This window comes from Onychostruthus taczanowskii, unplaced genomic scaffold (assembly GCF_017590055.1).
Source record: "Onychostruthus taczanowskii isolate IOZ18803 unplaced genomic scaffold, ASM1759005v1 scaffold213, whole genome shotgun sequence".
Classification (NCBI taxonomy): domain Eukaryota; kingdom Metazoa; phylum Chordata; class Aves; order Passeriformes; family Passeridae; genus Onychostruthus; species Onychostruthus taczanowskii.
Genome location: NW_024499385.1, coordinates 1 through 17,326, shown reverse-complemented (window position 1 = coordinate 17,326; position 17,326 = coordinate 1). Strand labels below are relative to the sequence as shown.

The 17,326-nt window shown below is 37.4% G+C and overlaps 1 protein-coding gene across 1 annotated transcript in view; it reads right to left on the bottom strand.

Moving 5' to 3' along the window:
* Positions 1–16,960, bottom strand: part of NFX1 (nuclear transcription factor, X-box binding 1) — a 41,684-nt gene extending 24,724 nt beyond the window's left edge. The window contains exons 1-12 of the mRNA XM_041404559.1: positions 16,801–16,960; positions 15,484–15,583; positions 15,130–15,347; positions 14,311–14,408; positions 12,949–12,979; positions 11,704–11,786; positions 11,053–11,161; positions 5,892–6,011; positions 5,195–5,274; positions 4,631–4,861; positions 4,274–4,347; positions 1,593–1,694 (exon numbers count right to left, since the gene is read on the bottom strand). Of these exons, the coding sequence (XP_041260493.1) occupies positions 1,593–1,694; positions 4,274–4,347; positions 4,631–4,861; positions 5,195–5,274; positions 5,892–6,011; positions 11,053–11,161; positions 11,704–11,786; positions 12,949–12,979; positions 14,311–14,408; positions 15,130–15,347; positions 15,484–15,583; positions 16,801–16,960 (1,406 nt within the window). The remainder of the gene's footprint in view (positions 1–1,592; positions 1,695–4,273; positions 4,348–4,630; positions 4,862–5,194; positions 5,275–5,891; positions 6,012–11,052; positions 11,162–11,703; positions 11,787–12,948; positions 12,980–14,310; positions 14,409–15,129; positions 15,348–15,483; positions 15,584–16,800) is intronic.
* Positions 16,961–17,326: the final 366 nt, after the last annotated feature.

Sequence of the window (17,326 nt, the reverse complement as noted above, 5' to 3'; positions counted from 1 at the left end):
GCCAATGGCATCCTGGCCTGTATCAGGAATAGTGTGGCCAGCAGGACCAGGGAGGTAATTTTTCCCCTCTATTTGGCACTGGTGAGGCTGCCTCTTGAGTACTGTGTCCAGTTCTGGGCCCCTCAGTTTAGGAAGGCCATTGAGTGCATCCAGAGAAGGGCAGCTATTTTGGGGAGGGGGTTGGAACACAAGCCCTACGAGGAACGACTGAGGGAGCTGGGGTTGTTTAGCCTGGAGAAAAGGAGACTCAGGGGTGACCTTATCACTCTACAGCTTCCTGAAAGGTGGTTGTAGTTACGTGGGGCTTGGTCTCTTTCTCCAGGCAGCAACTGACAGAACAAGAGGACACAGTCTTAAGCTGTGTCAAGGGAAATATAGGTTGGATATTAGGAAGAAGTTTTTTACAGAAAGGGTGATAAAGTTCTGGAATGGTCTGCCTACGGAGGTGGTAGAGTCACCATCCCTGGTACGTGTTTAAAAAAAGATCGGATGTGGCACTCAGTGCCATGGTTTAATTGAGGTGTTAGGGCATGGGTTGGACTTGATGATCTTGAAGGTCTCTTCCAACACAGTGATTCTGCGAACAAAGGCTACCTACCACAGTTCAGTTATGATATTAGGAAAGACTTGTACAAAGAAAAGCCATCTCTGGTAATTTCAACTGTTCAAGGAAAGGGCAGTGTGTGTCCATACAGAAAGATATGTATTAGTGACTACAACACAATAGCAAAAGTTCTTAAGATACTGGCACTAGCTTTGGTACAGCAAATCACGAAGCAACTATGTGGGAAATGTCATTATTTTGACTTTACACAATATAAAGGAACATTAGATTTTAACACACATAATAGACTGACTCTGAAATAATCAAATGCAATATCAAGAAAGAAGACATGATAATAGAAATAAACTAAAACCAGAGATTAGGGACTTCAAAGGCAAAGACTTCAGTAAGTCAAGATTCTGACAGATGGATGCTGGAGAAAGTTGAAAACTTCATAAAGAAATTATACTATAAGTAAAGGGACAAGCTATTTCAGTCCTGAGGAACATCAGTAAAACTTATGTCACAAAATTAAAATCAGGTTTGTTGTGCCAGCCAGGATGACACACCGAAGTACCAATCAAACTGAAATACAAATATGAAAAATTCTAAAACAGGTAATACAAAAACATTGTAAATAGTTAAGATGATGACTAGGAGAAAATACGGCCTATCAATAATCCAGAAAGGAACACTGGAGTGCTGAAACAGAAGATAAAGTTTATTGCCCTATCTAGAAATCTGAAAAAATCCAGAGGAACGCCAGTGAGTTGGCAGAGTAGGAAAAAAAACTCTGAAACCACAGTTGTATTGTCCCATACTTAATTATAGCAATCAACCATACAATGACAGAGATCTCATTCTACATGAAAAAAAACCCCATGAATCACCACAGAACTGCAAAATACTCTTTAAGCATATTGCTAAAGTAGAGTCAAACTGGTATTACAGCTAGCATTTTTATCACCATATTAATATATTTTGCATGTCACTTATGCTTCAGGTACACACAAAGGCTTCAAATATGTTATTACATGTATGTCCTTACCTGGCTTGCTTCATTTCTTTTTTTGTAATAAGCCTACTGATTTCCACTGAATCCCCAAGCTGCAGATCTGTTAGCTTAGTTGCTATAGATATAGCAGCTATTCTGAAAAAAAGAGTAGTAGATTTCATTTAAGGCAACACATAAACTTCTGAAAAGGTATATAAGGGTGCAGATTTAATCTCTAGGTGGAAGAAGTAAGACAGACTGATCATTAGACTTTTTAGAGTTCTCTTTAGACTGGAACTCTAGTTCTACATCACCAGCTCTTAGGAGTCTAATCCAGTTACATAAATCCAGAGTCTACTCTCATCTACCTCAACTAGGAGTAACACTAACAAATGGACGTGCTTCTTATGCAAGCTGAAATTATGCAAGGTAACTACTCTTTCTCCTCACTTGCTAATTATACAAGTTACAGCTGACCATACAGCTTTAAGTATAATTTTATCTGATTCTTCCCTGACTGTGTGCAACAAAATCTGTCAAGTGAATTTATAAAGTACTTAGAAATTTGTTTGGAAAATATGGTTAACACAATCCACAAGGAAAGGACAAAATGCCAACCAAAATCATTACCATTTTCTTTATAAAGAGTCTTCCTAATTCCCTTCAATATCAAGTCTTCCCAGTCTCCTTTGCTAAAATTTGTATAACTAAAATATACAGGAATTTTTTATGGAAATATCCTACAAAATTTCAAATCAACTCCTAAAAATGAAACATTGTATCCTCTTGAATTAGCTTTTCTGTTACATTAAAATAAAAGGATATGTTTGTTTCTGTATGTTTATCTCTTTATGTTTTTCATCACATTCAAAGACCAACCACCTATCAGGAACGAGGCTAATCATACTACATAAAACAAAAAAATTATTTAGAGGCACTTCATATTAATCAGTTGATGCCAAAGTCTAGATAGTGGGACATTAGATGATATGACATCATTTGTGCTATATGTACAGATATAGCAGCACAGGTATTTCCTGTTCCCTTGGGCATTCTTTCACCAACATTCACTGACAACGCCCAAAGGTGTTTTATCATTTCTCTAAAATTTTTGAGAAAACTTGGATATTCCCCTAATTTGCTGACCTTTACTTTGTTGTGGGTTTTTTTAAATGGTTTTTGTTATCATTGTTTTGGCTTGGTGATAGGTAGGAAAAATGGCAAACTTATCTTCACAAAATTAGAATAATCTTTCAGGAACCTGAACTGCTGGAGTTATCAAACTTAGCTGGCATGTTACTACCACAAGTCACGAGTGATTTATAAGCATATATGAACACATTTTAACTGATACAAACATCTCCTTTAAATAGAAGAGTTTTCCTTCCTCTAGATTTGCGCTCTGATCAGAGAAATAAGTACATATGTATTCACCTTATACATGCAAGATCTCTCATTGGCTTCAAAGAAGCATTTTCCTTGCATGAATATTTAGGCAGTGCCTGAGTTATAAAACAGCAGAGAAAGAACTTCAAAAATCTGGACTTGTGTGTTATCTTCTGAACTTATCATTAATAACAAGCATTTGTCAATTTAAACTGGTATTTCAACGTTGAGTCAGTCTTCTGATTTGTATTCATAGTGATGAAAATACCAAAAAAAACCAAACTTCTGTACATGTATCTTGCATTCAACTTAGTATTGACTACAACTGTTCTTGATTGTTTCTAATTAGCATATTTTTCTCCTTGTTTTCATTAGGTAGCATTAAGTATCTAAGCTAAACTATTTTCTGTCAGAACTTGAATATGGACAGTGTTCAGCAGAAACCAAGCAGCATACCCTAAGCTGGGCTAGGATGAAAAAAGGCCCTCCGATACCAATTCCAAATAAACCCATCATTAAGAAACTTTCTCTGAAAGACAGGAAGAATCTCAGACTTTGGTTGCCTAACAAGCAGGATACAGAGCAGAACTCTGATCATATACCAACTCTTTAGACTAACTTTTTTTACTCCCTTTCAATCACAGCCTAAGAGTAAGATTTTTAAAATTTTTATTACTGTTTTGCTATATTAATTTCAAAAGTTCCAAAGCCCCACTTTTCTTCTTTTCCTTGCTCTCTCTCCTATGAGAGAGAAAATTAAGTATAGACATAGGATCTGGAGATTTTTGCAATAAATGCAGTTGGGTAGGGCTCAGTTTGCCCAAGATTAAAACCCAAGATTTAGATGCCAAAGCTCTCCTGCCTAAATTTAGCTATTTCAAAATTACTTTAAATCACTCTTCAGCATCCATCATCTCTACTGACTAGGTTCCATCATACATGACTGGAAAAATGGACAGCAAGTCACACATGGACTGCAATCGCCTACATTCAGGAGCCTGAATCTGGACTCGACAAATTCATCTGTACCTAATTGCTCTGTGTGGGTAAAATAGAGTTCCACATATGGAAGAGTCAAGCTTTGACATACCAACAGCAAAAAAAAAAAACAAAAAAACAAAAAAAAAAACCGAGTTCTAATACAGCATAGCTGGTATAAAAACTCAGGGAAATATCAACCTCTGCTGCCACCCCCCACCCCCCCCCAAAACTACCACATGTCAAAGTACAAAAAAGTCAAAAAAGCTTGTGAACTAAATATATTTAGTCAAGTATAACCACCTGCAATTTAATCAAACTGTGAAGCAGTAGGTCCAGTAAGGAATTGAAAGAATTATTAACGTACCAACCTTTGATATGTATTGGATGCTTCGGAGCATATCATACTCTCCTTTCTTCTTCCACATTCACACTGAAGATCAACCTGCCATATCACATAAGTGAACAGCTTTTTTAAGTTTTGTCTATTTACTGCCATAGAGGGTGTGAAGGATATAAACTTATTCATTTTAAAAGGCCTATTTTAGTGGAATAATGGCTAACTAAAAGTGATTAATAGTTTTATTTTTTAAAAAAATCAGTATTTTAATTTTACAGACAAAATGTTATGCTATCAATATACAAACGTGTCACAACTGTTACTGGCTGATAATTAAACCATTTAATTCACCTGTAAATTTGCAGTGAATTTTCTTTAGGTATCTAACCTTTGCACAGCAGGATGTTGTCGGGCAGTGTGAAGAAGGATGACAGGGAGCCATACATGGATGATTACAATATAGCCTTGGAATAATACATGGCTGTTTACATTCTTCATCTATAAGACATTCCCCTTTATGACAAATTCTTTTACATTTGTGCATTCCACATTTTAACATTTGATTGCAGCGAAGTCCACAGGAAATGTCAGTGAGATGACAAGGAATATTACTTCGCAGCTGAAAGAGGAAAGGAAGAAGACGACAACTATCAGTAAAAATTATCAATGGAAATCTCCAAGTGCTTTTACTGTTCACACCTTCATTGGCACTGTCCACATAAGAATCTTAATACTAAAAGATCTTAGGTCAAAGAACGAGTTTTGTTTTATACCATAGTCCAATACAGTAGGTGGTTTGCATGCATATGGAATAAAAGATATACTTCTCCAATTTAACCACATTAAACTCCAACTCCAGTAACATACTCCATTTCAAACATGACACAAAAATCCAAACCTACAGTTGTAAAAAATTGTTTAGTATTCAAAAACATTAATTGCCCAGACTTACTTCATGCTTGCCCATACACCATTTCTGAGTGAGATAGGTACAGGGGGGACATTTCTCCTCACTATGACATGAATGGTACACTGCAATTACAGAAATAAAAGTCATAGAAGTTTTATTAATATACTTCAGTTGAATGCATTAAAGAAGACAGGGAGTGCAAAACTACACAATTTATGCAAAGCATTACGCATCACAAAAAATTAGGACGCCAAGTGTTTATGTGAATAATCTCTATACACTCTAAATTAAAGTGCAGGTAGTTTTCTAACTTGTGAGTAGGGTTATACTCTCAGGCAAAATTTGTCAGAAACTGTTCGACCCACACTATTTATTTTGTGATCAGCCAATGAGTTTCCAAGCAACATAGAAACTAACTGTTCCCTAGATTATCCTACTGTTTCAATAGAGCACTTGATCTTTGGAATACAGCAATTAATGTGTTGTGATTAATAAGAAAAAACACCAGTGTTTTTACCAGTGAGAAGTACCATTAGTAGTTTTCATTGCAAGTTTTTAGCTGGTTGGCTTGGATATATATTTTCAAATAGACCTATATACACTTTTCTACATTTTGATCAAAAGAACACCAAATTAAAAAAAAAAAAAAAAACCAAGCAAACAAAAAAACCCACCACCAAACAAAAATCAATAACAAAACCCCAAAAAACCCCGATCAAAACTGAATGGCTTGGCTTACCTGGATGATCACAGTCATGTGGCCTGGTGCATGTTTTTTTACACTCTGGTGGCTGAGTGCCACAGGGAACAGGGGGGTAAATCACAGATTCACCACAATAACAAGTTAACTCGTCAAAACCTGAAAAAAAAGTCAAATATATTCTAATGACTAGATCTATTTGTATGTTTCCTCTATGAGAAATCTTTACATAACATGTAAATATTTTATTCCAGCTTTGGTTTTTAATATTAAGCACTAATATTTGAAATTAGTGAATTTATTAGCTTTTGTGGCTCCTACAAGAAAACTAGACTATGACGATTTGGTTAGGCATTATGCTTTGCTTTTAGAGCGGTTCTTTCACATCAATATTTTGAACCAGGAAAATGAACAAGCAAAATGCTCATGTCAAGTTGAAAGCTTTGCTGTTCTACCTTTGATTTAAAAAGGGGAGGTATCTCTTGAATTCCCTTCCAGAAGGCCTACCATTGAAATTTCGTGTTCCAAACTTCCTGACATCACTTTTTCAGACCAGTGTTTATATTTTGCCATTTTGCTAAGCCCTGCATTTAGTACTATAAAGATTCCAAAGAAAATTACCAAAAGACAACAAGTCTTCTTTATGGTATTTATTATTACATGGATCCTCGTAAACGTTCATTATGAACATGTCCAAAGACTTCAAATCCAGCTTTGTATGTTTTGGAAGTTCTCTGTCTCAGGCAGTACCCATTTTGTTCTGAGTGCATTTTTTTATCTTCCGTGTTTGGGAAACAAGTTTTAAACTCCTATAAGATTCAAATCTCAGTAATAAACAAAGTAATAGAAGTACTTACATACACCACCCCAATGAAACACTGTACAAAAATTAATACAATTCACTGCTTTTTTCAGACTGTATAAAAACTGGCAAACTGGAACGCAAACTACAGTTCAAACAGATAAATGCTTAGAAAAACAGAACACTAAGAACACTGACATCATACAGAAGCAGATCTGAGAACAAAAAGAGAATATGATTGGTCTATAAGCAAATAAAGAGGTAGTGGAAAACAACAGAAAATGGTGGAGGAAGTAAGAGAATAAGGGGGCAACAAAAACACAAACCAACAATTCTAACCTGAAGAGAAGTGTGTTAAGGGAGCTTTGGAATTCAGCAAGTTCTCTGACTTTAACTCTGGAATCACAGGATTCTTCCCTCCTAGTCTACCAAAGCACAACCTGTTGAACTCCCAAATGTTCCTACTGTCCCACCTCTATAGCTACTGATGGCTGCTAGATCAATATGCAGATCCAGCCTAGTGCAGGACTGAACACACATTCCAGAGAGACGAGAAACTCAATACATACATGGCAATAACATGACCAGACACACAGACTAACACAAAGCCAACCGAATTACGAGATTCAAGTAAAGAGGAATACCAATAGCTAAGTCCTCTTCTTTTTCTTCAGCTCATCAGGACTGAAGCTTATTAGTGACATACACACAATTCACTCCAAATTCACATGCACATTCATGAATCTGAAATACTAGCACAGGCTATCTAATATCCATGCCTGGACAGACTCCTTTCCCAGATACTGGCTGAAACCTTGGGTAATTCCAGAGGTGGATCTACTAGCTATTCAATCCAGCTTTGAAGCAAGCTTGTTAGAAAATTGCAAACAAACCCTCATCCATCCATGTGCTGGCACCCAGATCAAGGGGTCTTTATAACTTAAGATCCCATTCTCCAGCTGTTCGCACATCAATCTGGTATCTTAGTTGCTAACATAAAGACTATGTGCTCCCATGATGTGCAGCCAAGCCTCCAGCTGCTGGCACACAAGAACTCTCACACACAGAACAGAGAATGAGACTACACTGAAAGATATTAAATCTTAACTATGACAGGATAAACAATAGACATGAGGCGCACAGATCTCTATCAACTAATTAAGTTGACCAACAGCTTCATTTGTGCAAATGATGTCTATTGTGCCTTCCCTCCATTTGTCCATGCATCCACCTTGATCCCTCCCAAATAATCTAACAAAATAATTTTTTTCCCATTAAAGTGACTTTAACCTGGCTGGATGTCCTTCACCCACCAAAGCTGTTCTATCACTCCCATCCACAGGCAGGGAAAAGAAAATATAATGACTTGAGATAAGGGCCAGGAGAGGTCATTCACCAAATACCATAATGGGCAAAATACAGATGCCACTTGGGCATCCTAACTGAGTTTATTTCTAATAAAATCAGAGCAGGATACTGAGAAGTAAAATACATCTTAAGAACACTTCCCCCCCACTCCTCCCTCTTTCCCAGGCTCCAGCTCCTGTCCCCCAGTGGTGCAGTGGTCAGGGAGTGGGGGCAGTTGATCACACATTTTTCCCATTGCTGCTCAGGGATAAGAGACCTTCCCTATTCCATAGCTGGGTCCCTCCCATGGGGAGCTCTCCATGAACATCTCCACCGGGAGTCCATCCTGCATGCAACAGTTCTCCACAAACTGCTCTAGTGTAGGTCACTGTTCCAAAGGGTGCAGCCCTTTTCAGGCAAAACCTGGTTGAATGTGGGTTCCACCAGAGTCACAGGTCCTACCAGAAAACCTGCTTTAGCGCTCTCCACAGGTCTGCACGTTCCTGCCAGGAGCTTGTTCCAGCACAGGACTCCCACCAGTTCACAGCCTCTTTCAGACATCCACCTGCTCCAGTGTGGGGTTCCTCTGTGGGCTGCAGGTGGATTTCTGTACCCCTGTTGACCTCCATGGGCTGCAGGGCCACAGCTGCTTCACCATGGTCTTCCCCAACAGTGGCTCTGTTTCAGCACCTGAGCACCTCCTCCCCCTCCTTTTTCACTGATCTTAAGTGTCTGCATAGTTGCCTTCTCTCCTCTCCGGCTGCAATTACATCTGTTCAATATTTTTTTTTTACTTCTTAAGTACATTATCACAGAGGTGTTACTGTTATTCCTCATCAGCTTGACCTTGGCCAGTGGTGGATCCATCTTAGAACCAGCTGGCATTGACTCTGCTGGACATAGGGTAGCTTCTAGCAGCTTCACACAGAAGCCAATTCTGTAGCCCCTTGCTTCCAAACCCTGGATGCAAACCCAGTACAGCCACTGGCCCACTCAGCTACATCTGTACCCAAATCTGCTACTTCTGCTATTATTAGTGTGGTTATATCAGCATCACAATTACCTACTGGCCCTCAGAAGTTCCACCGTCAAAAAGGTTCCCTATACCTCACTCGTCCAATTACTTGTGAAGCTCAGACATGTCTCACCCTTTTTGGTGAGGAACAGAGGTGAAATTCCCTATCTGAAACTTCTTTCACTTTTTCAATGATTTTTCCTATGTTCAGAAATTTCTCAAGTCTGGTTATTTTTTATGATCTGTCCCATCAGTTAAATCTCAGGCCAGATCCTACTCATTTGCCCATGTATTTTGAAGTACAGCAGTTAGTAAAAAAAAAAACAAACCTGCAATTTTTGTCTAAGGAGACTAAATTACAATAAATTACAGCAAATAAGAATGCTGGGGTGAACAAAATGTTAGAAAAAAGAAGTAGAAAGCAAAAGCAGAAAAGACTCAGAATGCCAACAGAAAGGAAGGCCCTCTGGAAAGGAAGCATGGGAAAGAGCAGAGCTTTGTTGTCCCTTACTACAGGTCTTGAAACCTGGTCTTCAGAAGACCTGAATGTTAAGACAGCTACACTGAACGCTTGCTATTGATGAGAAATGGTAAGTGAAGAATCTTATAATGAGAAGTCCCTTAGTTGCACTAATCAGGATAATGGGGACAGAGTGCAGAGAGGTCTGGATCCAAAGGGCAGAAATACAGTATCTGATTTTTTTTTTTTTTAACTGCACTGTCTCTAATGCTGACATTATTTATTTTCCCCAAGAGATGTACTCATGTCTTGAAGTAGACTGTGCACGCATAAAGAAACCCTAGCACAAGAAAGGGACCACACTTATCAGCACTGAGGAAATTACACTGGAAAGTGAAGCACCTGGGAAGCACACAGAGGTGTAGATGCACTGTAGTATTGCAAGTTGATGTCAGCCCTCACCATTCCTAGCAAAAGCAGTAATGGAGATGAAAGCAGGGGCAAGAAATCCAATCTAATGAGTAGGCAAATGACTTACAGCTGACCATGCATTTGATACCATGGTTGATATAAACCACCTGCAAATTGCTGGCTAGACAGGTGCATCAGAGTCAAAATGGTCCTTGGAGTGCTGAGAAGGATTCACCATCAACTATAGGGTCAGAATCATATAGAATCATACAATGTATGCCTCTGTAATCTCAACAAGCAGCACCAAGAGAAAGCAGGTAAGAAATCTTTAAATAGACTGCTTAGTTGATTTACCTCTGGACAGATTCACATGGGAAACTTCAGGAGCACAGAGGTTTAAGCCAAATTATCATAATAATCAGGTTCCTGAAGTATGTAACTGCTTTTCCCGTATTCAGAAAAAAAATCAGCATAGAAGATTGACCTCTAGATTTTATCACATTCAACAGTGGAGCAATTTACAGTGGAGGCCTCCCATTTAACAATGGAGGCAATCCTTAAGTCTCCTTTAATCTGAGAGTGAAACACAATCCTCAAAAATATTGCAGCAATGTGGATAAGTTTAACAACCTTAAATATTAAACCTATGGAATTCAGTGAAGAAAAACAACTGCTCAGAAAAACCGTGCACTTTGACTCGACTACACCAGAAGTTACTAACAGGACCTCTGAGACACTAAGATTACTATTTTGCTTTGTCAAGAGAAATGTTTGCACATAGAAATATCTATTTTTCTAATGAGAGATGCAGTCAACACACACATCATATTAATAGGCTATTAAGACAGACTACAATGCTTACTCAAGCACAGTGAGCTTCAGAGGCTCTAGCACCTTCTTTTTCCCAGGATGATTCCATGAAAAGTTGGTCTCCATAAAATGGAGGTCTTTGACTATGTCTATGTGCATATAACACAAGAAAGATACATGTACTACTGCAGCAAAGCCACTTAAATCTGTAAACAGTATCCTTACAATCTACATCACCTGTCTTTCTCCTTTTTTACCACTGTAAAATAGATCACATTAACTACCTAAAGCTAGACAGAGATATTAATGTATTCCTAGAATAAATGAAAATTATGTATTTTTGCACATAACTCACTTGTTTGCCAGCATGTTTGACAACTGCCACGATGGCAGGGTTCTTCACATCTATGAATCCCACAGTTGAGTTTACGACCACAAACCAAAGAGCACTTATGTTCTGTGTCCTAAGAAATGGCAAAAAAGAAAAACCAGAATTTAACTATAAGCTCTATTGGGTATTTTTTTCCCTTTGAGGTTCCAATCTACTTCTAATAATAGACAGACAAAACTGTGTAGCGCAAAAAATAGCTTAGTCCAACTCTATACAGTTTTTCCATCACTGTATGGATACACAATTTTTAATGAAGATTCTGTTAAGACTTCTGTTACAGACACAGCTACAAGGTTTATGCTTCTTCTATTAAGCAATATGCTTTCCCTCTCCATTCTCCCTGGAATCACTACATTGACAAAAAAGCACCTTTACTGATTTAACTGCATTTAGGCTGAAATTTGGCTTCACATTTATAATGATACCTATAAAACAAAACTTGCAAAATAAATGCACACACACAAACTTTGTGAGCATAACAAACACAGCAAATAGAGAATGAAGATGCACAAAAATGAAAAAAAAAAAAAAAAAGAAAAAAAGACTGTTAACATCACAACCAGAATTAAACACACATCACATCAAGCAATTTTATAAAACCACAGGTACACTTACCACACAGCAAACTTCATTACACTTGTGTCGTCCACATGATCTCTTCTTGTTGCATCGCTTGTCACACATGAATGTAATAGCAGCTATTAAAAAAAAATCCCCCCAAATTCCTAACTTTTAGGTCTTTGCATATGCTGAGAATAAAATCTGTAATTACAGTATTATGCTAAGGCTGTTGCAGGGCATGGTCTAGGAGAGACTAACACATGTTAAGCCAGCAAGCAAACTTTTAAATTACTCACTCTCCCTCACAATTATCCCCATGTGGGCACTTGCCTTTCTTTAAACCCTTATTCAAAAGGATTTTGGAAAGCAGAATACAGGAAGCTAGTTAATTTCCCCTTAACCCTCACACCATAAACTCCACACAACAGAACAAACAAAACAGGATATTCTGATACACTGAAGTACCATAAACACACAATTTAAGACTGATTAAACTGGGGTGGTTTTAGCTGTTTTAGTCAGCTAAAAACAACCACTGCTATATGCTCATGAAACTATTGCTAGCAAAGAATATCCTTATTACCATAAACAGCTTACAAAAGGAAATCACTTCTGGATTCCATAAGAGCAAAGTCTTCATAGACAAAAGGTCAAATTAGAAAATATGCATATTACTCCCTTATGTATCTTGTAAATAAATACCGCAGTAGACAGGGGTCAATCAAGTAAAGATTTCACTGAGAGGAATTTTGAGATGTTAGATCTTGAATACCGAGAAGCATCAAATGGGAACACTCTGCTGTGGTCATATGCAAAGACCAGCTGCAAAGATCACCACTATACAATGTGAAGTAGAATCAAAGCTTGTATTTCGCCAGAAACATAGGCATCAGAGCAAAACTATTACACTGAATCTGAGCTGTGCAAGTTGACCAAAAGTTATACAGGATGATGGGGGAGTAGGAGGGGGACGTCAACCTAATGAATATGGCAGGCGGTGTAAGAAACTGCTCAAAATAAAACAGACATCATCTTTGAGATCAAACGTGAAGAAGTCTTTCCTTATGTAAAAGATGAAAGAAAACTGAAGATGTTTATATTTCAAACCTTCTCCCAAACACAGCATCATGACCAGTACCATGAACAAGCAGCAGAAATTACCAACTTGGCATGAAAGCATGGATAAAAGATGCAGTACAGATCAGCTATTTGCCAACTTTGTAAATCAATCCCCAAATTACTATGAGCTGTGATAATTTTTAAACAACTTTACATTATATATATATCATTATCTTGTACCTTTATTTCTGAGAAGAGCACATGGGATTTCCTAGGAAACAAACAAGCAGCCATTGGGTTAAAATAAATGAAACAACTGAAACATACTTATCTTGAAAACACTTGGTCACATGAAAAAAGAAGCACACTCAGTTTTCATGTGTATGACACATCTGCACACAAAAGTGAAATAAAAACTGGAAAAAAAATCCTCAAATCTTTTAACACGGTATTTGTTCCTTAAAGATTCAATACCAATTTTTAAAAAAATGTAGTTTTGTATTCTCCACTTAATTCAGCAGTATTAAGTGTCACGGTAAACTGAGAGAATCAGGCTTGTCCCAAGAAACCAATAGAGCTCTCCCAGAGAATACTGATAGGAGTGCATAAATTTGTGCTTTGACCAACTGTTCTAAAACGCAAGTCTGACGAAAGAAAAGAAGAAAGCCTAATGTTACGTTTACAAAGTTATACCTAAAGACCTCAACATGAAAATAAAATGTGATGGATGAAAATAATGTTGTTGACATTTGAAGCATTCACCACAAGTTTACATTCTGTCATTTCTGACTATCACATTTTTCATAATTTATTGAAATTATCACTGTAGTTAACTCTTTTTATAGAAGCATCTTTCTGGTGTGTGAGAAACTTCATAAACTAAACCCAAAACCTCACTACTTTATTTCAAGATTCAAAATGCAATCTAAAGCCTTCTACCCCATAACTACCTTCAGCAAACTTCTAGGAGAAAGCAGTTCCAACCTCTAGCAAACTCTCAGTCATTTCCAAGCACTTACAGACATATATATTCAGAAGCCGCCTCTACTTGCAGATGATACATAACAGGTCAAAAAAGTCATCAAAGCTTCTGTGATAGTAGCCAAAACTTTCAAAGCTATGATTACAGAAAGTAGCATGGTTTAAAAATATAATAATTACTAAATAACAATAGCTGAAGACCTGCAGGATCACTATATAAATGTACAAAGAAAAGCAATCAGTAAAAATGTAGTCTCTACTAAAACATCTACAAGGAGACTACAAGCTATAGAGTTTTAATTAGGCTGCCTTTCTTCTCTCAGTTTACTCTTGGCAACAGTACCAATTCCTTATGCTATAAAAATACTCCAGAATAATACAGGATTTTGCAGAATGTTTACACTAACAGAACTCTGTTCCAACTCTGCCAAAATACATTAAAACTTGCCTTCATAGTAAAAGCATGTTGCCACTTCACAGTATAAGCTAGATACCATCAGTTAGTATACAACACAGGTTCTTGCAGCTAAGAAGCACAGTACTTCTTTATACTTCTTCAATTCCTTTTTCTCCACAGCTTTAAAAAGCAAAGATTACCTGTTTCTGCAGTTACACACTCACCTTTTTTTTGAAGCCACACCTACAAAAAATATTTGATGTGTGAGAACATGGTCTACAGTCTCCTTCATGGCAAAGGCTTTCACATGTATGAACAAACTCTAGCAAAATGAAAATACAAGTATTAAGAATATAAAAAATCTATGACCTGTAACATCATATTATTAGGAGCATCACTGATCAATGACACTAAGCTTATGCAGAGCTGAGTTTTATTTCCTTATTTTAAAGCATTATTATGAACACACAGCTAGACTGCAGGCTCTGCAGTGGTTTTTACACTCATTTTGGTTAAAACCCCAAATTGCTAATAAAATATTATTTTACTGAAATTAAATATTTAAAGACCACTTTTTGTTTTGTTTTCAAAATATTGATATCAAAAAGGTTAGTCTATGAACAAAGACTTCATCTGTGTACTTTTAACAAAGAAACAGGCATGCCCTGCCTCCAGAGCAAGGACAGAGGGAAGATAAAGGGACTGGGGGAGTAAGTACATCTGGCTTAAGAATGCAACCACAGCCAAAATAAGACCATAAAAAGACTAAGCCAGGAGGAGAGTTTTATGGTAACGAGCAATTATAATATGTACAAGATTTCTGCAAATTGTGAAGCATATTATGTAATTTAAGTATATAAGCAACACACTTGCAGAGAACCGGAATATGCGATTCTGGGTGAACTTATCCTGCCTACAGCTGGTACCACAATAAAGAATGCCTACTTCTTAATGCTGCATTGGTGTTCAGAAGTTCTATTCACCTGACTTTTGGTGACACTATGAGACACTTAGAATACTCTGATACAGAAATTTCTAATTACCATAGCTACCACAAGAAAGAGGTTTGCCACATGTTTTTCCACACGATGGGATAGGATCTGTGCAAATTTTACGTTCAACACATCCTAGTTCCAGTAACTTGCTGAGAGGAGTCTGACCACAGGGACAACGATACACAACTTGTGGAAGTCGTGGACAGAGCTGGCAAGGCTGAGGATGGCATACTTGCTTACAGTTGTGCCTCCCACAATTTAATTTTCTGGAAAAAAAATAATCAAAGAAACAAAATACAAAACAAGAAAAATATTAAAAGGGGAATTATCTAAGAGTATCACAGTAAGTAATTGTGAATAGAATTACCTTCTTTTTAAAAGTGTAAGTCATAGTGATCTTACTTGCCACATATATTCTGACATGAGAAACTCCCAAAACCGTCAGAGAATTCTTCCTTTGATCCACACAATACTTCTCTAAAGTTGCTTCCACAGTAACACACTGTAAGAAAGCAATATTCCACAGAAAACAATACAAGAGAATATCAGTGACAAAACACCTCCAGCAAATATAAAAAGGTAAAAAGTGAAAAACTGTTACAGTCAATTTTTAGAAGGATAAAGAAGTTGCTCCTCTTTAGATTTATTTCATCACTGAAAGGGTTTTGTCCTACAGAAGTTGGAATTCCAGCATCATTTATTTTGATAAAGTGGTACCATGTGCACAGAAAGTTTATTTATTAAAGCAGTATAAATAACAAGTTAATTATTACCTTAGAAACTGAGAAAATTAACTTGCAATTTTCTGTATAAACTGTTCTATAAAGTTATTTCTATACTGGCATACCTACTCAGACAATTTAATTTCCATTCAATACTCGGTTTAGAAAATTTTAACAGAAATCGTGAGAAGCTTGTTGAAATGTACTTTCCTGTGGGCCTGGAATCCCTGGGTGGGCAGGGATAGGTTGGATTCAATCTGCACAGGGACCCTCAGCCAATGTCATTCAGCTCTAAACGCAGATGTATCATTGGCCAGAGAACTGGATGGGGCTAAGACCTCAACAAATCACATGTGTAACTGGAGCTCCTATAAAATGAGCTGGAGGAATAAACTCGAGGCTGTTTGTCACAAGAACTCTGGAGTGTGAGTCTCTGTATCTGACCCACACACTCCATGCACGTTACACTTTCCCATACCTTCTTGTATTTTTCTTTCATTTACTGCCTAATTAATTCTTATAATTATAGTAAAAAATTCAGTAAGATCAGAGAATAATTCAGGTAAGAAAGGATTAGTTAGTCCAAGCCCTTACCTAAAGCACAGTCAACAATGAGATCAGACCACATTACTCAAGTGTTTTATTCAGTTGGTCTTGAAAATCCCAAGACAAGAGATTTTCCTTACAGCTAATTACAAGGAATTTAAGCTCATTGTCTCTCATCCTTCACACATGCATAACCCATCTCTGTCTTCTTAAATTACTTATTAGCTACTGAAAGGCCACTACTCAGCCTTCTCAAGATAAGGAAGTCCAGTATCACCAGCCTGTCCTAATAAGACACATGCTCCAACAGCCTAATCATCATGGCAGGATTCCAGCAATAGATTTTGGTTGTTTTAAGGAAAAACTGACACCTGCCTCTTGATACTGATTTTTTCCACCCCCATGTTCTCACTGTATAGGGTGGATATCTGTAGAGCATTTCAGTACTTACCTTGCTGTACTGTTAACTGGCAAGGTGAACATTTTCCTGAGTGGCACACTTGAGTACAGCTGTGCTTTCCACAGTTTAAAGTATTTCCACATACATTAGAACAATGAATTTCTGTTGATTGACCACAGCGAACTGAATGACTGTAGAGAAAGTACACCATAGCCTGTCAGCTACATGACATCTATACAGTATTTAACAAAAAGGGAAAAGCATTTTCAGAAAAATGCCAAAATCTTCAAAAGCCAGCATAATTTACTAATGAAAGTCTTTAGGAAATAACACCCCTAGTTTTTCCCTTGCTTCCCCTCTTACACCTTACTAAAGTAAAACACCTGTTACAGTAGTCAGTCTACAGAAGTTTTCCTGAAGAAAATGGGGGAAAACAACCCAAGGTGACACTAAAATTTGAACTAATGCATGAATGTTGCAGCGTGCTTTTATACTTTGTAATACTTTGTAATAGTTGGATTTTGTACCCCCTTAAGGGCAGGGAAGGGACGGGAGCAGGGCCGGGGAACCAGAGCCA